The 22796-nt window shown below is 35.0% G+C and overlaps 1 protein-coding gene across 1 annotated transcript in view; it reads left to right on the forward strand.

The window, feature by feature from the left end:
* LOC123535021 (4-hydroxyphenylpyruvate dioxygenase-like) overlaps nucleotides 1–20715 on the forward strand; it is a 34307-nt gene extending 13592 nt beyond the window's left edge. Inside the window, exons 8-13 of the mRNA XM_045317534.2 lie at nucleotides 1330–1407; nucleotides 10155–10317; nucleotides 10780–10851; nucleotides 12963–13079; nucleotides 15084–15206; nucleotides 16569–20715. Coding sequence (XP_045173469.2) covers nucleotides 1330–1407; nucleotides 10155–10317; nucleotides 10780–10851; nucleotides 12963–13079; nucleotides 15084–15206; nucleotides 16569–16643 — 628 coding nt within the window. The 3' untranslated portion in view covers nucleotides 16644–20715. The remainder of the gene's footprint in view (nucleotides 1–1329; nucleotides 1408–10154; nucleotides 10318–10779; nucleotides 10852–12962; nucleotides 13080–15083; nucleotides 15207–16568) is intronic.
* The last annotated feature ends 2081 nt before the right edge of the window (nucleotides 20716–22796 follow it).

Raw genomic sequence — 22796 nt, forward strand, 5'->3', positions numbered from 1 at the left:
TTGTGCAAAAAAAACTCCTCACTATATTTTGTAAATGACATTATTCATATAAACATAGCACTCTGATCTTTGGTCATGCTATTATATTGAACGTAGAATACAATTTCATTGTAGGGATAATACATGATTTTTCATGTTATAACATCTGCAGAATCTTGAGGGATTGGTTGTTGCCAAGCCTGCTAGGGCAAAGGAACCAACCTATCTCAAGGGATTTTGAAGATGTTATAACACAAAATGAACATGCACTAATGCTATTCTAGCATGAAACAAGTAAAAAGTAATAAATGAATTTATTATACCTCACTTGTCTACAATGGTAAACTCCTATTACCCGAAAAGGAGATATTTTGACTGTCAGAAACCTTTTCAACCTTTTTGACACGTGACCAAGCAAAAGTGACTGTCAGGTCATGTGACCGAGTTGATATTTTGAATGTCATATAAGGCCAAATAACTGCTTCAGTTTTTAGCCACATGATTGCCTCCCTTGAACACAATATTATATTGTAATGACGTTGCTATTCAATGTGTACACAACTGATTACCGCGCTAAAGATGAAAGTATTGAATTAAATGAATCAAAAACATTTCAAAAACTTTTTTTATGTGTTTAGTTTTGTTCGGTATAATAAAATAAATACCATATGGCAGCGTGTGTGACATTGATATTGTCAACCCTCGGAACAGAATGTCACCACTCGGCTTTCGCCTCGGGTGACATTCTGCCCTCGGGTTTACAATATCAATGTCACACACGCTGCCATATGGTATTTATATAATATTGTCCCTTAGCGTCATTGAATTTCCATGAAATATGCGAGAATGTCTGTGTTGTTTTATTGTGTTGACATCATTTCCTTTTGAATTATCCTTTTTGAGGCTGTAATATGTGTACACTTTGCTCGGGAACATGCATATATAAAAGGGTGTTTTAACATCATGTGAGTACGAGAAAAACACCCCCAAAAAGAGACAAGAACAGCAGTTTTATGCTAGGATGCTTTTTAACAGTTTTTTATTGCATAACTGTCAAATATTTTGATAAAAATCTAAAATAGTCTTTCCCTTTGTCCAAGGTAAGCTGTTTTGATAAAAAATTCCAAGTAGTTGACCACCATAAAACTGTAAGTATAAAGACAGCAAGGCAGGCTGATTAAAGTGGAGTTGACATATAACATAAGGGGCAGATACGTAAAAGATATAGTGTGATCACCTGTTATGGCAAATCCATTTCCCTGTTGAGTTTTTATGACGCACTTGTAATATTTGGAAGGGAAGATAGCAGTTGTTTGGAAGCAATTTGAATTGTATATTTTTTCTTTGCAGGCCAAAGATTGGGTTAAACTTTACAGATCATATTGTTGGAAACCAGCCAGACATGGAAATGACAAATGTTGCTGAATGGTAAGTTATTGAATTAATTACCCGTAGAAGCAGAAATTAATGTCCCTTCTACTAACAACATCTCTGCATAGCAGTTACCTTAATACAAAGGCAGGCATTTTCATTCCCATTGCCTGTGGAGCAACACACTGTGTACAACAACAACATTTCAGACTTGCCAGAGGAACAACACTCTGTGTACAACAAAAACATTTCAGACTTGCCAGAGGAACAACACTCTGTGTACAACAAAAACATTTCAGACTTGCCAGAGGAACAACACTCTGTGTACAACAAAAGCATTTCAGACTTGCCAGAGGAACAACACTCTGTGTACAACAAAAGCATTTCAGACTTGCCAGAGGAACAACACTCTGTGTACAACAAAAGCATTTCAGACCTGCCAGAGGAACAACACTCTGTGTACAACAAAAGCATCTCAGACTTGCCAGAGGAACAACACTCTGTGTACAACAAAAGCATCTCAGACCTGCCAGAGGAACAACACTCTGTGTACAACAAAAGCATCTCAGACTTGCCAGAGGAACAACACTCTGTGTACAACAAAAGCATTTCAGACTTGCCAAAGGAACAACACTCCCAGTACATCAAAAATATTTCAGAACTGCTTGTGAAACAACACTCCATGTACAACCAAAACATTTCAGACTTGCCAGAGGAACAACACTCTTTGTAGAACAAAAACATTTCAGACTTGCCAGAGGAACAACACTCCCTGTACATCAAAAATATTTCAGAACTGCTTGTGAAACAACACTCCATGTACAACCAAAACATTTCAGATTTGGATGAGGAACAACACACTCTGTACAACAAACACATTTTATACATGTTTGTGTAACAACACACTCTGTACAACAAACACATTTTATACTTGTTTGTGAAACAACACACTCTGTACAACAAACACATTTTATACATGTTTGTGAAACAACACACTCTGTACAACAAACACATTTTATACTTGTTTGTGAAACAACATACTCTGTACAACAAACACATTTTATACTTGTTTGTGAAACAACACACTCTGTACAACAAACACATGGCAGGAATAGAACCTGGCTCAACTATTATTAACAATGGCTGGAATAGTACTTGGCTAAATTATTATAAACATTCAAAATTTGTGAAGCTGTGTTTAAGTTGGCTCATATAGGTTTACCAGTACTTTCAGAACTTTATATTCATCAGAAATATTGTAAGTGGAATCAAGGTCTTCATATAACACATGTGGTTCTGGGACGATCTGTGTAATGAAATAAATTGGAATCCCAGTCTTACCTTTGCATGATCGTAAGAGGCGACTAATAGAGTCTGAACACTTGGTCTTGCTGTATCTCTGTGATTCAAGCAGGAATATAAGTTTTGATTCCATACCACATGTTTTTATTTCGATGTAAATGAGATGTGAAACCAATATGTGCGCTATATAACCTATACTGTGTTGGTATGCTGTAAAACCCAAATCCAGTCAAATACTTGTTCTGTACTTATACAGGGATCATTTTCCTTCTATTGCAGGAGATACTTTCAAGCTTATTACCCACAGAAACTTCATTTTAAATGCAGTTTTTGCAAACTATTAGCTGATACATGTGGAACTTTACTCCTTGCTACCAATTACTGAGCTGTTTTTTCTGCAAATAACATTTGCATAGACCTTCCCCGCTAAGTGAAATAAACCCCTTTTATAAATTTTTTTTATCTTACAGGTGCCACCATTATTATGCTGAGTGATTAAGGTGGCTAAATTCTAACCAGTAGCTCCTTGCAGTTGTATTTATGCCCCCACTGTTAAAAATAGGGGGGTGTGGGGTTGCATATACATTGTACTTTAGATGACATGTAACATGCAAAGTCAGACCCCTACCTTAAAGGTCAAGATCATGCTTAGAGGTCAAATTGTTAAGGTAATTTTTCCTGTCTGCTCTATGAAACATGGACATTCAAAGGACGCAAACATTCACATAACAAGATGAAAAGTCGTGTTCAAGACCCATACCCTTAACTGTTTGGTAAAAGTCACATTTTGAGGTCAAAAAATTTGTATGTAGGTTTTCTAGTACAGTCTATAATTTTAGTATTGATTGATGGATATTCAAGTAACTTGGCACAAACATTCCCCTTGATAAGACTGTGTGTCAAATCCAATGCTTAAACCCTTTGCTTAGATGTCAAGGTCAAACCATGTAAGACCTACACCCCTAGCTAAAAGATGACCCTCTGAGGTCATTACTTCTTTTTTCTAGTCCAGTCTATACCTTTTATATTTTTGTATACATAGATGGATATTCAAGTAACTTGGCACATTCACCGTGATAAGACTGTGTGTCAAATCCAATGCTTAGACCCCTTGCTTAAATGTCAAGGTCTCAATTAGAGGTCAGAAAGGTTCTTTTTTGTCATCTAGCCTATAACCTTTTAATGCATAGAAGGATATTCAAATAAGGCATAAAAAAAAATATGTTTGTTTCCTGTAACATGCTGAAAAAAATGGGGGTCGGTAGGTAGGGAATTTTTTTTTTTTTTAATTTTTTTTTAGTAGGTGTCAGAACATTTCAGTGTTTAGTTACCTTATTATCGCCAATTAACTGCCTAATCAGGCCTCAACCTTAACTTTCTTCAGCAGTTGCCAGCAGGTTCACCAACTGCTAAAATCTAGTAGACCTGCTCAGACTTTAGTGGACCTCCAATTCTATCTCATAAATTGTGATGCTGTAGACGTCATAACTTCATATGACTCAAAGAAACAGGACTTATTTCTAAATAATTAAAAATGGAAGACTGTAGCAATCTGTTATCCCGAAAAATAATTATTTTGAAAAGTGTCCCAAAATATGGACACAATCAGCACCAGTGTTGAAAGTGAAAAAAAAACATCAACAATTATCGGTAATCATTCTGATGATAAACTAAGTAATTGGCCTCGTTTTCATCATCAATTAACACCCCCTCAAAGAGCTAAAAGAAGTGTGTCGGTTATTGTGGCATCTGCAGTGGAGATCAAAGCGGTATAGTTTCCACGAGATTGTCATTGCATTACGTCATGTTTTCGTGCCATGTGACACATCACTGTCTGATCGTACTTTCTCGATTCCTTTAATTGTTGAGAAGAAATCAGTAAAAAAGTTTTTTCTTTATTTTTTTTAAAAAGCGAATGTGCAATATCCCGAATAAACTGACATGTAAATGTGTCAGATCGTGAACGATACTGACCTATTTGCCCTCAAGAAATTTACATTATTGTTTGAGAAGAATATCTAACAAAGTGTTGTGTCAAAAAATATATGTAATAAGACTCATTTAAAACTTATTAAAAATCGCAAAGACATCATACTGCCTCATTTTAAAACCACATTTCTATTTACGTTCATGAGGTCACGTAACCTATTCTGCCGTGTTAACAGAAATCTGTTTGCCAAAAAATCGTTTTACTCCATGTATTTAAATTGCTGCCGCTTTTTCATTATTTAAGATTTTTTAATTGTGTTTTTTGTACTTTCCGGTCAAAAGTCTGAATTTTATTACCATAGTATGTACCGTTTATTTACTTTAAAAAGGAAATAAATAATCAAGATCGCGCTGTTTGAAATTTTACAAAACATTATATGAAAATTTGATCGTTTTAAAAGAATTTTGCCTACATTCCTGTCGATATGTTATTAAAATTGTTATAGAATTCAAACTGTATTAGTTCTCAAGCGGTGTTGAATATCTGAAGCGAATATATTAAAAAATGAATGCACTACGCGCGTTTTTTGTGTCAAAAGTAACTGCGATGTAAATTAAGTATTACGATAGGGCGCACGTGCTTGTGGAATGGAAAATTACCAGCATGACGTTTTGATATTTTTAAGATTCGCGGGTAAATTCCAGTCAATCCAGGTAATTTTGCCTGATGTAATTACTCAGTTTGGTAAAGTTACCACGTAAAAACCACTCACCCGATCGGTGGAGTAGTCCATTCGTGCTATCCTGACTTTAACTCGCCAATGCTTATAACTGTAGAATGCCGTACTAAGGCAAAATCAACTTTCGTTTTGTGAATTCGCCGATATGGGTACGATCCCCCACCCCCCATCACCCCTATTTTTCCACTTTTAAGGGTTTTATTTTATTTGCAGACCGTGACTGAAAATTGGTTGACCGTCGGTCTACCCAACTTTTGATAGTGGACCTACCGATTTTGGTTGCGTCGGTCCAACGGTCCACCGCTAAGGTCGAGGCCTGTATAATAAATTAAATTACTAATCAAATAAAATTGTTAAAAATTTGCTCCCGCCTTTCAATAACAGATGTTGTTCATACAAGTTTTTTTTTCTACACTGATTCCTTTCGTTCAGTAAACATTGTGTAACGGGCAAAGTTCATAGTTTTGCAGACAGACATAGCTTCGGGCCGTTTTTGCCAATTAGAGATTTTCGGGGCCACAATTAATCTTTTGTCGCAAATGGCTCAAGTGCAACCGACAGCGTGACCCCTGAACAAGTGGTACAAACATGATTGCTCTTCTACGAATTGTTTATCAATTAACGTTTACACCTTGATCAATAAACACCTTTCATAATGAAGTACTAAATACAAACCGCGAGATAACCACGCGTCAGTCGGCGCGTGGCGTGATTGACATCTGTCAGTAGCTAATTAGTATATGACGCTCCGCCTACTGCCATACTTCCGCTTGTGGCGGCGAACAGTATTGAAATTCACCGAGATTTTGATTGACTAGGGGCAGAACTTTTGAACTCGATATGCATCAAAGAAAACTTCTCGATTTTCGCGGGTGAAAACCCGGAACCTCGAGTCTACCGACAAACAGGCTTTTCGCCATGTTGTTTCATGTCAACAGAACCAGGAACGTTCGTGACTATGCGCGACGAGGTCGGGTGCAACTAAATTATCCCTATAATCAATAAAGATATGATCAGAATCTCGAATTTTAGCCCATAAAAAAATTGCGGTCGGCGGTAAAAACTTACGGTCGGTCGGGTTACAGGAAACAAACATATTTTTTTTTTAGGCCTAACTGGGTACAAACTTTAAACATAACAAGTGGACACAATATTTAATCATTTAATAATGAAATAAATTATGGTGATGTTTCTGTCTTAGTTCACAATTTCAGTACAATTTCAGATTTACAGATAAGCGTTTATCAGTTTAGAATGTCATGCCAGTATAATATTATACACAGTATTATATAGTCGGTATACAGTTAAAACATAAATAAACTTAGTTTACAGTTAATGTCAGAATTCCTTTCGAATTTGGCAAACTGTCATTAAATGTCTGGAATGACAACAAAAATGTTATTTGACATACAAGTACCGGTGGTTGAATTTGCTTTACTTTTTTTTACATAATCACAAATACTTAATGAGGCCTTGCAAGAGATGCCATATGCTAAATATTTTGTCATTTTTTAACCCCCCGCCAAAGGCGAAGGGGATATAAGAAATGCTCTCCGTGCGTCCGTCCGTCCGCAATGATCTTTGTCCGGAGCATAACTCAAAAGTACTGGAGGGATTTTCTTCAAACTTCATACACTGATAGAACACATTGGGAGGAAGTGCAGTGTGCAAGAACAATAACTCTACCTTGCCTATTTTTTGAGTTATTCCCCTTTATCTTATTTTCTTAAAAAAATTTGTCCGGAGCATAACTCCAAAAGTACTGGAGGGATTTTCTTCAAACTTTATACACTGATAGAACACATTGGGAGGAAGTGCAGTGTGCAAGAACAATAACTCTGCCTTGCCTATTTTTTGAGTTATTCCCCTTTATCTTATTTTCTTAAAAAATTTTGTCCGGAGCATAACTCCAAAAGTACTGGAGGGATTTTCTTCAAACTTCATACACTGATAGAACACATTGGGAGGAAATGCAGTGTGCAAGAACAATAACTCTCTACCTTGCCTATTTTTTGAGTTATTCCCCTTTATCATATTTTCTTAAAAAAATTGTCCGGAGCATTTCTTCTTCATGCATAGAGAGATTTTGATATAACTTGGCACAAATGTTCACCACCATAAGAGAGAATGTCATGCGCAAGATCCAGGTCCCTAGGTCTAAGGTCAAGGTCACACTTAGAGGCCAAAGGTCAGATACAAGAATGACATTGTCTGAAGCATTTCTTCTTCATGCATGGAGCGATTTTGATGTAACTTGGCACAATTATACACCATCATGAGACGAAGTGTCATGCACAGTTCCCTTCTTTAGAATTACCTCCCTTTGTTGTTACTTTAAATAGCTTTTATTGTAACTTTTTCATTACTAGTTGTAGGGAAAAATCGAGACCACTTTTCTGTAGTACAACATGCATGATACATCCAATTTTGAGGTGTATTTTGACCAGTCTCTACCTGGTAAAGATTTTTTTGTGGACTTGCAATTTTTTTTTTTTTTTTTTAAGATTAACATCCCTTAGTTGTTACTATAAATAACTTATATTGTAACATTTTTATAATTGACCGTAGGGAAAAAACAAGACCACTTTTCTGTGGTACAACATGGATGTTACTTTCCAATTTTAGGTGTATTTTAAGATATCTCTACCTGGGAAGGAGTTTTTTGTGGACTTAGAAATACAAAAGACTAACAATGATTACTAAACAACCACAAAATTAAAATTCCATTTGCAAATACAGCTGCTAGAGTAAAGAAATTTGCTGTGACGGGCATATATTGTGACATACTGGCACTCGTGTTCCCTGTTAGCTTTCCATTCCTTCTTTTTACAGTAGCCATATAGAAAAACATCATAGCTATACTGTTCATGAAAATTAATAAAATTTAGCAGTAAACCACCTCACCACTTATTCTTTCTTCCACATCTTTAAAACCCCTGATGCGGACCACAACTAAATGGTTCTTCAAAGCTTTCCCCAAAATTAATATTTTCAGACACTAACTTGCCAGGAACTTTAGCCTTCAATTATAATATGCCCGGCGGGGGGATTGGCCATGTCCAACATGGCTCTTGTTTATCAGGAGACACCAAGTACATTAATAAAAATAAATTTAAAAGTGTTTGGAGACAGCAAGACTGAATTCTTTAAATACTTATAAAGTCTAATTTGCACAGCTTTTTAAGTCAGAAAAAAAGAAATATTTAGCTTTTTAATGGCACTAAATTTCAGAATTGTATCAAATGGAGTGTATAGACTACTAACTTGTTTGATAATTTAGTACATGGATTTTAAGTAAGTTCAGACATTTTGTCTTGAATCTGCTGCTTTTGGAGGGAACATTCAACATACCCAGGGCATAAGTAAGATTTACCATACTGTTATTAAAGGTAAAAAGTGCAATGTTTCCATTTTTGTTTTGTTGGGTTCCTGGTTCGGAAAGGCAGTAGATCACGTAATATTTTCATCAGAAAAAAACTAGCTATAGATGAACATTGTGACATCATAATTATTACATTATAAACTACATGTGGAACTTTATAATTAACAATTCCTTTAGAAATTTTGCAATGGTATAGGCAAAAAAAATTATCTTACATGTCTATCTGTGTCACACGGGTGTTTTCCCAGCCCTCTGACAGCACAGATAAGAAACCTTGCTCGTGCTTAGTTTCTCATTCTTCACAGTCTTTTGGATAAAGAGTATAAGATTCTTTCACTGGTTGTAGGTGCTGATGGTAATATCCTGCCTTGAGGGTAACTGTTTCGGCAGTAATGGGTCTCTGCTGAGTTACCTGAGACCCAGCTACTCCCATCTGCACCTACAGCCAGTGATAGAATCTTTGTCTTGCATGCCATGTGCAGCAATTAATAGTAAAAATAAAATCAAACAACTGATTTATTTATAGCACTTTTTTTACACACTAGCATATTTACACAGTACACAAACTATACGTCTGTAATTAGGAAGTATGTCATGATGTTACAAAGACAAAAGCAATGTAATAGTTCTGGTTTTGTTTTATTGTCTGCATTGAAACATTATGTTTTTTCTTGAAATAAAGTTTATTTTAATCAAGAAGTATATTATAAGGAACACAGATGAATTATTAAGGTATTTTTATCTGGTTTTACGTAAGAAGTAACAATCACTGCACAAAATTACTACATAGGTGTGTAGTTTGTTATATGTCATTTACAGCATGAGCGTTTCTGGTTATTACTCCAATGCTGGAAAATTCCATCTTAAACCCAGGGGTGTTAGATGGAGTTTTCCAGCATTGGTGAAATACCTGGAAATCCATGTCTGGTATGCAAGAAAACATTGTCCTACAGAGACAGAAATATAAGATCCTTATACTGTATGTCCCTCTGGGCATTATTTCAGACACAGTATACCCACTGACCTTCCCCTAAACCCAATAGAGGAAATGAAGGAAGGTGGGGATGGGGATTCTAAGGAACAGCGGTAAGTGATGAGAAATTATTGACCTTAACCACTGGTGTGGGACAGGGGGGGTGCTAATTTGTTGTGTGGATGTGAGGAAGCCATCCACGTTGTTTATAGGTCAGTCTTTTAACACTGATGCATGTACATTTATATGATACAGTTCTGTCAGTCACAGTAAACTCTCTGTCACAAATTAATCTACATGTGTCATGTGTGTCAAATATTAAACTTAAAACAGCAGATTTTAGTACAATATAACTTTGATAATGCACTTAAATTTAGACATAATTAATGATGCTTTTATTCCAGTTTTAACTTACAGAATTTTATGTGGGAAATTTATGCAACAATAATTGTATATGTGTATATTTTGTAACAAATAGGTACGAAAAGAATCTGATGTTTCATCGTTTCTGGTCTGTTGATGATGAACAAGTCCATACAGAGTACTCTGCCCTTAGATCGATTGTTGTTACCAATTTTGAGGAAACGATCAAAATGCCGATTAACGAGCCAGCACCAGGAAAGCGCAAGAGTCAGATACAGGTTGAAAGTGCTTCTATTTTATGAAAGTGTAACAGTGTCGTGATATAAAATTTTGAATATCCAGAATATAATGTATTATTTTTTAACAATAAAAAGCCTTGGTGGGGGGTTGATATGAATTGGGGTTGGTGGGGAAGATCTCTCCAGAATCTTTCAATTTTCTTTTGCAAAATTTGTTCTTGGAATATTATGGTAACACAAGTGGTAGTGTTGTGAGATTTTTTGTAGCTAGAAACTGCTGTCTGGTTGATAAGTGTCTGAATATTGGCTCTGAGTAAAAAGAGTCAAAGGGAGGTAAGCAGATAAACATAGATTTCATTAAACTTCTTTACTTTTAATTATAAAATAAATAGTTTCAAATGCTGAGTAAGCTGTTACATTCAATTTCTCAAGGCATTGTTTTGTCACAGATCCTGCATGAAATCGACTGCTGAAATGATATAACTATTAATATATTTTCAGGAGTACGTAGACTACTATGGAGGAGCCGGGGTCCAGCATATTGCCATGAACACAGACGATATTATCACAACTGTATGTACTATTTATATTGTTTTAAGTTTTATAGGTCAAAATTAAAGACTTAAGGAGGTAGGTTACCTTGTTACCAGGGTAAAATCAAATTAGTTGAACCGCAGTGATTTTTTGTATTTCGTGTAATTTAATGTTTTACCTGCTACAATCTCAGTTCCGTTTATCTCTGTCCCTTCAAGTACAATTTTTATCCAGGTTTGAAGTACATGACCCTCTTAAGGTATTTTATATAGAAAGAAGAAGGAAAATACGGATATTTAACACTTTTCCGTGTATTTTGGTTTCATTGTTATCCGTAGAAGTCTGCATAATTAATAGTTTTACTAGTTTGCGCTTTAGCTTTCTAATAAAAGCTTAAAATGTATATGTCGCGGGGCTCGTGTTTCCACGGTAACGCATTTTCTCTCATTTTTCAACAATTATGTATGAAAACGGGGTTTTCGACGGCTTCAGTGCCATTCTGTTATTGACCAACATGGAATATTTGGGTAAATGATTAGCAAAATACCAAGAACTTTACATGGTACTATGTTTTTCTTAAAGTTTAGAGTAAGCATGGCAACAGAGATGTTTAAAATAGCTTATATGTTGCTTTTTATCGTAATTTCTTATAAAAAAATATTATATAAAATTATCTTTCTTGTAAATGTAGCTTTAAAACATCTTATTTCTAACGTTAGTAATATTTTCGTATGAATTGCAGTTAATTTAACAAATTTCACAGCTTAAAATACTTACAGCAGTGCCCGTCGTCTGACATTTTTATTGAAAAATCGTTCTGCATGCTGCTATTATTCTCATGGATATTGTTGAAATGAAAATAAAAAGCCGAAGCTGTGTTCCTTAAATAGACCAGTGTCAACGCTTTTGAATTTTACAATTAGACATATAGGTCACGGGCTTCGTTTCCATGGTAACATCAATTTAATTCAAGACACCACAATTTTATACTGAAATTTGAACAATTTTAGAGCTTAGTTTTAGTATTTAAGTAACAAATTATCAACGGAAACTGGGAAACAGGTATAACAAATCTAACTGCCCAATTTTTATTTGTAAATGACCGTAATAAGTTACCTTTCAGCCAACTATATTCCCAATCACATCAGTTACCATCATCCATTTTCTTACATTCCGCATAACATTTCAATATAATTACATAAAAGAAGCAAAATATTGATCATTTTTCAGAGCAAAAGACTAATAAAAAGTATTTCAGCAAATAATGGCTGTTTAAAAATAGTTCAAATAAAGAAAAAGCACAGAATAACGTACTTTCAAAATAAAAGCTATTATTTTGCGCGGTAACTGACACGTAACGTCATGACGTGAGTGACGTCATTTTAAGGCAACAATGTTTTGAAGCGTTTCTGCGGCAATTCATTCATTACTTCTGCAGTATTAAACCATTAAACATAAGATCGGAGGCAGGTTCAAGATTTATTTCCAAAAGAATGGATATACAAACACATTTAGTTTGTCGTAAACGTCGTCGTAAATCGTCACGTTAGCTTCCGGTTGGACATGCGCACTTACAAATATCAAGGTAACCTACCTCCTTAATGTTGATAGTTAGACATATACAGAGCATATGAGCTCAGTTTAAGCAATAGGGTATAGAGAGTGAATCAGACTTAGTAATGGAATCCAGGGTGTCAGTCTCTCATTTGGAGGTATGAGGTTTGAATCCACTGCACAACCTCAAAAGACACAAGTTGTTTTGAATTGATTAAAATGTAGCTCTACTTTTGTTTTTTCAGCAAGTAGTCTTGAATACTTGCTAGAACCTAACTGCAATTCGATAAATATTCTAATACCAATATTTTTCTTAATTGTTTGTTTTATAAATATACCAGAGTAATAGTATGTTATGATGCACAGTCAACGTATCTGACTGCAATGTTAGAATCAAATACCAACATATACAGATAACCATATCTGTATATAACTTCCATCCAGTGGCATTTATTTTCAGTGTCATTCCCTTAAATCAGGCATGTTTCTGTGGTCATTGAATAAAGAGGAATGTACCTATCCCAAAAATTTGTTAATACCCTGTCAAAATTTCAAGGGCTTCATTCAGTAAATGCATGTTGTCTGTTTATTTACAGGTTACTAACTTGCGAGCTAGAGGTCAGGAATTTCTGAAAATACCAAAGACTTATTACACAAATCTCAGAGAGAGGCTCAAGCTGTCCAAGGTCAAGGTTACAGAGAATTTGGATGTTGTAAGTTACAGTTCCGAATAGTTTGGTTTTTATTTGGAAATTCAGGATTATTTGAGCCGTGCCATGAGAAAACCAACATAGTGGGTTTGCGACCAGCATGGATCCAGACCAGCCTGCGCATCTGCGCAGTCTGGTCAGGATCCATGCTGTTCGCTTTCAAAGCCTACTGGAATTAGAGAAACTGTTAGCGAACAGCATGGATCCTGACCAGACTGCACGGATGCGCAGGCTGGTCTGGATCCATGCCGGTCGCAATCCCACTATGTTGGTTTTCTCATGGCACGGCTCATTTAGGTTTGATGCATGTTGTAGCCCTCATGGGTGGCATGACCTTCAAAGGCCTCAACATGTGTCCACTGTCGGGTTGTTTAGGTTGATTATGTAGCAGAAAGCAACATCAGGATGGTCATGGTTTGGACACAGACCCAGTAAAACTGGAAAACAGAAAAAGTAAAATAAAAATTCCCAACAAGGAAAAGTCACAGAATAAGAAATTTGGAAAAGATCAAGAAATTTTACACTAATTGGAGGAAAAAAACTGTTGATTACTGGTGGTTTCTCTGTCATTTTTAGCTCATCTGATTTTTTGAAAAAAAATGATGAGTTATTGTCATCACTTGAGCGGTTGTCGGCGTCGGCGTTGCCTGGTTAAGTTTTATGTTTAGGTCAGCTTTTCTCCTAAACTATCAAAGCTATTGCTTTGAAACTTGGAATACTTGTTCGACATCATAAGCTGACCCTGTATAGCAAGAAACATAACTCCACCTTGCTTTTTGCAAGATTTATGGCCCTTTTTGTACTTAGAAAATATCAGATTTCTTGGTTAAGTTTTATGTTTAGGTCAACTTTTCTCCTAAACTATCAAAGCTATTGCTTTGAAACTTGGAATACTTGTTCACCATCATAAGCAGACCCTGTACATCAAGGAACATAACTCCATCTTGCTTTTTGCAAGATTTATTGCCCCTTTTGGACTTAGAAAATCAGTTTTCTTGGTTAAGTTTTATGTTTAGGTTAGCTTTTATCCTAAACTATCAAAGCTATTGCTTTAAAACTTGCAACACTTGTTCACCATCATAAGTTGACCCCGTACAGCAAGAAACATAACTCCGTCCTGCTTTTTGCAAGATTTATGGCCCCTTTTGGACTTAGAAAATATCAGATTTCTAGGTTAAGTTTTATGTTTAGGTCAACTTTTTCTCTTAAACTATCAAAGCTATTGCTTTGAAACTTGCAACACTTGTTCACCATCATAAGCTGACCCTGTACAGCAAGAACATAACTCCATCCTGCTTTTTGCAATAATTATTGCCCCTTTTGGACTTAGAAAATCATTTTCTTGGTTGAGTATTATGTTTAAGTCAACTTTTCTCATAAACTATCAAAGCTATTGCTTTAAAACTTGCAACAGTTTTTCACCATCATAAGTGGACACTGTACATCAAGAAACATAACTCTATCCTGCTTTTTGCAAGAATGATGGCCCTTTTTAGACTTAGAAAATCATGGGTAGGACAATATTTGTATTACACAAAAAAAAATCAGATGAGCGTCAGCACCCGCAAGGCGGTGCTCTTGTTAAAACTAGGGTCCTTAGAATTAAGTTTGTATAAATGCATGTTGCACACATAAGATGGTAAATGCTTCTTTGACTAAGCAATAGTTTAGTGAATTTCATTCAGTGTGTAGTTGGTATATCATTTATATCAAATAATTATTTGATACCAGCTGATACCTCTTTGAAAAGGATTTATTTTTTGGAGTCATTAAAAATGTAAAAGAACTGTTAATAATGAAAATTCCCCTTTCGGATTATAGCTTTTATGAGTTAATGTACAGAGCTCAATATGACTACTTCTGTCAACTACTTAGTTCTTTACAGTACTGAATATCCTTTTCAGTGTCAAATTTATAACCAGTATTCAGTTTTACACCACTCTATAGTTATTAGAATAAGAGGTTTATATGTAGGCTGTGTTTATTTAATGATAAACTGTATTTCAGCTTGAGAAATTACATATTCTGGTAGATTATGACGACCAAGGCTACTTGTTACAAATCTTCACAAGGACAATGCAGGACCGACCTACACTGTTCCTTGAGTGCATTCAGAGAAAAAATAACAGTGTAAGTAAAAAATTTTATGTCAGTGCCATTGAGGACTCAAAAAGGCATATAGTGTTTTAACAGTCTGTCAGGGTGCAGACATATACATATTATTGGGACTTGTCCAGTTACTTTTTATGTCATTTATTTTGTACTTGACTGTATTAATCAGTTGTTTAAAAACTGAAGATTACCCATATCCTTAATGTTAAAAGTATTTTCATATATGTCAGATGTTTTCCTTGATAATGAATAAATAGTAAATTATTGCCTGCAGTTTGATAAAACAATACTTTTTATGATTTACTCCATTTAGAGAATTTTATTTTTAGGCCATTTTTGGGCAAAAGTGAACCTTCTCCTTTGATTCATCCAACAAAATGGCCATTAGAGCTAAAGTCTCCTTAACCATTGATCCAATTTTAAAATAAGATCTTTTAACAGAAATGTTCCTTGGGTTATATGGCTGCTAGGGTGTGTGGTAAATTTTCTCTTATGTATATAGATTTAAAATAATTTTACCAGAAACTGTTGGCCCAAAGTAGAATTAATTTTACATAATGTTCCTTAGGCGACCATCTACCAAGATTTTTCTTGTTTTATAAATTTGTCAGAAAACATGGTCATCAAAGCTATAAAAGGAAAATTGTTTTCGATTATTTTGTCTCCCCAAATGTAGCAGAATATATCCTAGCAACAGGATTAAGAATTTAATGGCATTTATACCTGTCATAGTAAGCACACCCCTGAAATAATGTAATCTACCAAATGGGTATCTCAGAGGAAAATTTGCCGCCAATTTCTGTGCTTTTAGTTGTGGCTGAATCCATTAGTCTGGTTTTAGACAGCTTCTGTGCATGTTTTGACCACTTAATCATGTTTTGCAAAAAAGACAGATTAGTCGACAACTTTCGGTTTCGTCTGATTTAGATAGTAAAAAAAAAGAAAACCCCTCATTTGGAGTATAAATAGAACAAGTGGCTATACGGATATTTTTACACAATGTTTTCAGTTTTATGCAAACTGTTTTTGTTTTGATCATAAGCTGCTATACTTGCAGTCTTTGATATAGTTCATAGGTTTGCAAAATCAGGCAAGACTTTCCCTTTAAAAGGAAACTTTATGTCTGTTGATATTCCCTCCATTTTAAGCTCATATTTTAAACAAGTGGGTAGATTTATTTTATATAAATAGGTGGATCTTTCTTGCATGAACTCATTCACCTAGGGACTCAAAGCAATCAAATTTTGTGTAGTGTAAAAATTTCACAAGGGGAAATTTTTAATCTTGTAAAATTTGTTATACATGGACTATACATAGATGTATTATAGTGAAAACATCATATTATGTACTACTCTAAAATATGTAATAATTATATTGTAGGGATTTGGAGTTGGTAATTTCAAGTCACTGTTTGAGGCAATAGAGATGGAACAAGCAGAGCGAGGCAATCTGTGATTGAAGTCGGCTTATAAAAGACGTCTGCTCATAATTGACATCTGCTGAGGGAGCAATAATCTCTATTGATGAACATAAATCTGTACCATACGTGTGTATGTAACCAGTAACCATTCTTCAGCTTGATGGGACCATGCCAGCTTTCAAATAATGTGATAAAGTACTGCAGCAGCTGTAAAACACTTTTCATTGGTCCGAACTTTATTCGCAAATTTACTCCTATTTTTCCTATTTTATTTTTTGCAATCATAAAGAAAATAGAAACCTACAGAGTTTAGGATATACTACCTTTTAATACTGACATGAACTTGTTTAATTTTTTTCACGAAAAATTTGAATAGGACAGGATAAAAATTGCTTTTATTAACAAAAATAAAGGTCTTCTGAATTATAAGGTTTTACAGTATAATTATAGAGATTTTTGTTTGTTTTGTGAAAATTTAAATGTTTGATTATCTGTTTTGAAAATAACAAAAAAAGTTTGGGTATTTATATCATGATTCTTATTTTTGAAGCTCCACTATAACAAGTATGTTTAGTCCATGTTACCCAAATTCTTTCAGAGAAAAGAAATCTTATTTTGTATTAAGATTATATTATATAAGTAGCATGTAGATTTATACTTTGCATTTAAATCTTGTTGTTCAGTAAGTCGTCTTCCATTTTCAAAAATCAAGCTTTAAGACTGTAAGTTTAGAGACTAGTTTCAAACTGTAAACAATGCCATTGGTCACTTCCATTTTTGTGCTAAGAAACATGCGTATGCTGAATTTTTGAGACTGGTATCAATACTCTGTTTATAAATAATAGCTCAAACTTGGATGAGCCGGTTGTAAGGGCAGATTATGAGATATTCAAGCATAAAACCACTGTTGTTTTTAAGGAGTGTTTTAACATGAGAGTAAATGTTTGTCAATAAGGAGAGCATGTGCTGTTTACACTCCTTTTATTTAATTATGCTCACTACATTGCAAAAAGTAAAGGGATACCAGCCCTACAAGGCATAATTAAAACAGGTCTAAAATGAAATTAACTCTATCTGATATTATATTTGTTAACTCATTTTTATACATTTTATGCTAGAATTACATTAACATATGTTTGTTTCATGTAATTTCATCTGCAGAATCCCTTAGGGTAACAATTCCTTAGGGGCATTCAGGTGCCCTCATTGGTAACAATTATCATTCAGGGTACATTCAGATGCCCTTACTGGTAACAGTCCCTCAGGATACATTCAGGTTCCATCACTGGTAACAATCCCTCAGGATACATTCAGGTTCCGTCACTGGTAACGATCTCTCTGGATACATTCAGGTTCGATCACTGGTAACGATCCCTTGCCATTCATTCTGGTGCGCTCACCACTATTACCTTGGGATGCTGCAGATGTTGTAACAAAAAAAGCATGCATTATCCTTTCATTCTAGCATATTCCTGTTATATCTTCCCTGCAACCCGCCACCAGAATCATGGCGATTTTGGTCTGTAATTTGCTTACTTCAGGCTTTCACCGCATTGCATAATACAGGTGTCGGGCAAGTTGAAATAATAACCATAATGTTGAAATAACGGATAATTGACCTTCACTTGGGATGTAGCATTACCTGAAAGTTTGTCAACTGTTGTTTTCTGTTTTGTTTCTTCAAACATTATCTCAGTACTTCAACGAATATGAAACTTCTTAATATGTTGTTGAGAAATTGTTTTTGCAATTACTTCTCTTTCACCAAAACTCTTCAGAGTGTTGTTTTCAACAAGCTGTTTGACAATCAATTTTGTCTTGCCAAAGATTGTGTTTCTTTGTTTGTTAATACTGTAGGTTAATTTATTAAGTATTGTAGATCCTTCAAATTTGTTGTAATTGCTGTGTAACTTTTTTTGATAATTGAATGTTTTTCACTCAACAAAGAAATGGTGAGGCTATTTTAACAGTAACTTTTGTACCAATTTACTGTTTACATACTGTAACAGAAGAAGCTGGAAAATCCAGATTCTCAACTCTTTCAAATTAAGTACCGGTGTGAGATAATCTTACCTTACATAGCTTGTCTTGCAGTGCTTTATTTAAATAAGTCATTAATCAGTAGATGAACACTTTCTGCAATAAAAACTTGAAAATAATCATGTTGTGGGAAAATATATTTATCATGCCCAGTTGTGTAGAAGGCAGTCACACCCTTTGTGTGAGATATGTCCAAATTCAGCTGAATCTTGCGTTTGAACAAATTTCAACTTCGGATAGGATTGTCGTGTTAGATTTACTTGACTAGTTCTGCTTCATTATTTGAATAGGCAGTCATATCTTTTGATTAACAGATCATTGTCTCATGAATATTGTAACTGGAATCAGGGTTTTGAATATATATACATTCTATGTACTATCAGTACTGTTACAATGCAATTTATGCATGGCTGCTATGTAAATCTGCTAAACCAGAATTTATTTTTATAGGTGTAAATATTTTGTGTGATTTAAGTTTTGTTGTTTGTTATTTCCATTAAGGACTAAGGTTACAAAATTGAATTTGGGAACCAGTCTCGGAATGCAGCCCTCCCATTGGTCAATTTCAAAAATGATTCCAAAATCAACCAATCAGATGCTGAAGTTTTGAGACTGATTTTTAACCTTTGATACTAAGGTTTAGTATGATTTTAATACATGATTTTGAATCAACTGTTTGGCACAGACATTTGCTATAATAAGATATAATTCAGTAATGTAACTTCACGACCAACACATCATGGTCATACCCTTCTCCTTGAAAGAAGCAGTATATGGAGATATGCATTTTTTCCCCAAAAGCAATCTCTTACAGATTTACTCTGCAGTAATAATATATTGGTAGTTGTTTTTGTCTGATTTTATTGTTAACTTCTTTCAGTCAATACCTATGCAGTATTTTTACATTAAAAATGTATATTACAGTCATATCTTGTAATTCTTTAAACTATTAAGCTAAAAATTTACATTTTTTTTTTTCTAAAATTTGTTTTGCAAATTTTTTACATCAAGTTTATGAGCTTTTGAGATTGATATGTTATATTCCCTTATTGTTGCCCTATCCATAACAAGCGCAACCCCATATTTTCCTCAGATTTAGGTTGTAATTGAATACCAGTGGCACTATGGTAGTTCTACAATTATTAAAAATTCATTCATTAGAATTACGATTTATACTTTCTTATTAGTAAAGAATGCTTTGATTTTTTTATCTTTCTGGCCACCCCCCGCCCCACTCCTTTTGTAAAATGTAATGCCGCTGTGGGCATGAATAAGGGAATATACTGTATATCTATTATACACAGAACATTTATTAAACTATACAACTAATTTTGTAATTCTATATGTAACAAGTCTTAACAACTAGTCAGATTGTTACTTGAAGATATACATTATATCATTCTAGATTTACATTAGTCTTTATTATTTTATTTAGAGTTTTGAATTTGAAAAAAGGAGTTTGAACAAAATGTAAAGGGAGATCTGTTTTCTTCTGTTTTATTTATGTTAATTGCTTGAAAAATTTGAATCTTTCATTCCCATTTAATATTTGGACACAAATTGTTTGTATATCTGGTATCCAGTCCAGATATATGGTCTGTCCTTGAGAGGTTTTCTAGTTGGTAGTTATAACACAAGTTTGAACCAAGAGCATTTGAAGGTCCAGAGCAAGGGAACTACTTTTTGACAGAAAACAAAGTGTAGTCTCCAAATCATATGGGGTAAATTTCTATTACGGTACATGCAGAGAACAAGTCAGTGCTGGTACAGAATCCAGCAACACTAATTACATTAAGTAACCACTATAGCATTGCTGAAATTTGTATTTTTTAACTTTCTTAATGATAAGGTGCTGGAAACTGATTGCGGATACAGAATTTGATGAAGATCTGACGATAGCTGGGAAATTTTACTTGCCAGCTATTTCCTATTAATACATCATTATATGATTTCATTAGGGTTTGTTATCTCATACAATCAAGTGCTATATATTTTTAAAGAATCTCCATACATTTTTAAGATTGCAACTGTCTGATAATATCATTTGTAAATAAAGTTTTATCTCATCTGTTTTGTTATTGTTCATTTAGATGCTATTTGAGCCGTGCCATGGGAAAACCAACATAGTGGGTATGCGACCAGCATGGATCCAGACCAGCCTGCGCATCCGCGCAGTCTGGTCAGGCTCCATGCTGTTCGCCAACAGTTTCTCCAATTCCAATAGGCTTTAAAAGCGAACAGCATGGAGCCTGACCAGACTGCGCGGATGCGCAGGCTGGTCTGGATCCATGCTGGTCGCATACCCACTATGTTGGTTTTCTCATGGCACGGCTCATTTATTAGTCCACTACCGACTTTTTTTCCTCTGCCGCCCCAATTCGTCAGTCAGTTACACAGAGTGGATCTTAAAATAACTTTAGAAGTAAAAATTATTTTTCATGACTTGTAACATGGACAGATTACGAGTGATAAGAAGAATATCCACATCCGTTTATTTTATTGCTATGGCAAGAAGGCAGTTGCTTGTGCAATAGATAAAACAAAAATGTCACAAATAAGTGGGATCCTGCAATGACTTGAGGCAGTCTGAAAGACAGCTATATCCCACACCATTGTTATGGATAGTGAAAGGGTTGATGGTATTTGGGTGAAAGCATTGACTTTAAGTATATTTTATTGTCCATGTATGAGGAAATCAATGAATTTGAAATTATTTCAAGGGGTTTAAGAGATACAGAGCAGACACAAAATGGGATGCTCAAACCTTTGAGCTTGAGTTGTTACCTTGACCTTGAGCCAACATGTCTGACTCATGAGTTCTGCACATCGTTTTGATGAGGTGTTACTTGACACGTTTCATGAAAATCCTTCAAGGGGTTTAGGAGATAGAGAGCTCAAACCTTTGACCTCGAGTCGTGACCTTGACCTTGAGTCAACACGGCTGACACGAGTTCTGCACATTATCTTGATGAGGTGATCATTTGACTCGAGTTTCATGAAAATCCTTCAAGGGGTTTAGGAGATACTGAGCGGACACTAAATGGAAGACTCAAACCTTTGACCTTGAGTTGTGACCTTGACCTTGAGCCACCATGGCTGACACAAGTTCTGCACATCGTCTTGATGAGGTGATCATTTGACCCAAGCTTCATGAAAATCCTTCAAAGGGTTTAGGAGATATAGAGTGGACACAAAATGAAAGGCTCAATCCTTTGACATTGCATTGTGACCTTGACCTTGAGCCAACATGGACTCATGTGTGTTGCACATTGTTTTGATGAGGTGATCATTTGACCAAAGTTTCATGAAAATCCTTCAATGGGTTTAGGAGATGAGCAGACACAGCCAGACGGAAGGACGATACGACATTATATAAAGCTTACCTTTACCTACCCTACAGCTTGCCACTTTGACTAAAGTAAACCTCTAAATGTAAAGGACCGAAAATGAAAAACTGATATGTGTGTTGGCCAAGTTTTATTAAAGCTGTGCGCAGGTCATTCATGTACAATACCCCTGTTTATATACCAGAAATGCAAACTGATTTAAAGTCCGACACTATTGGTCATATAAGTCTCTCTAAATGGTATCACAACAGAATTTTCGAATAACTTGCTATAAATGTCAACAATAATGAGATGATGGCAGAACACAATATTCTGTTATGTTGATTCAAGGTCCAGGCCGCATAGTGAGATCCAAGGCCACATAACATATAACTCATTATTTTGTGTCCAGTTTTTGAACAAGTGTTGACAATAATATGACAATGTGCAGAACGCAAATTTCGGTCATGCCTGTTCAAGGTCAAGGTCTCGCAATAAAGTCAATTTCAAAACAGGGACTCTGCTATTTATCTTTTCATCCAGGCTCTGTGAAATTTTCATTTGTCTGTCTTCCAACATACCTATTTGTGATATGGCCAATTGTTATGTATCAATTTGCCCTTCCTTTTGATGAAGTCTATAGGGAAATTGGCATCTTTGTCTCTTATTGTTGCAATCATTTTTTTAAAGACACAGACTAGCTTTTTTTCCCCCGCCAAAGGAGGAGGGATATAATTTTGGCATTTTCCATCCATCTTTCCGTCCGTCCGTCCATCCAGAGCCATATCTAGGAAATGGTTTGGAATATTTTAATAAAACTTC

The sequence above is a fragment of the Mercenaria mercenaria genome, chromosome 12, assembly GCF_021730395.1.
Source record: "Mercenaria mercenaria strain notata chromosome 12, MADL_Memer_1, whole genome shotgun sequence".
NCBI lineage: Eukaryota > Metazoa > Mollusca > Bivalvia > Venerida > Veneridae > Mercenaria > Mercenaria mercenaria.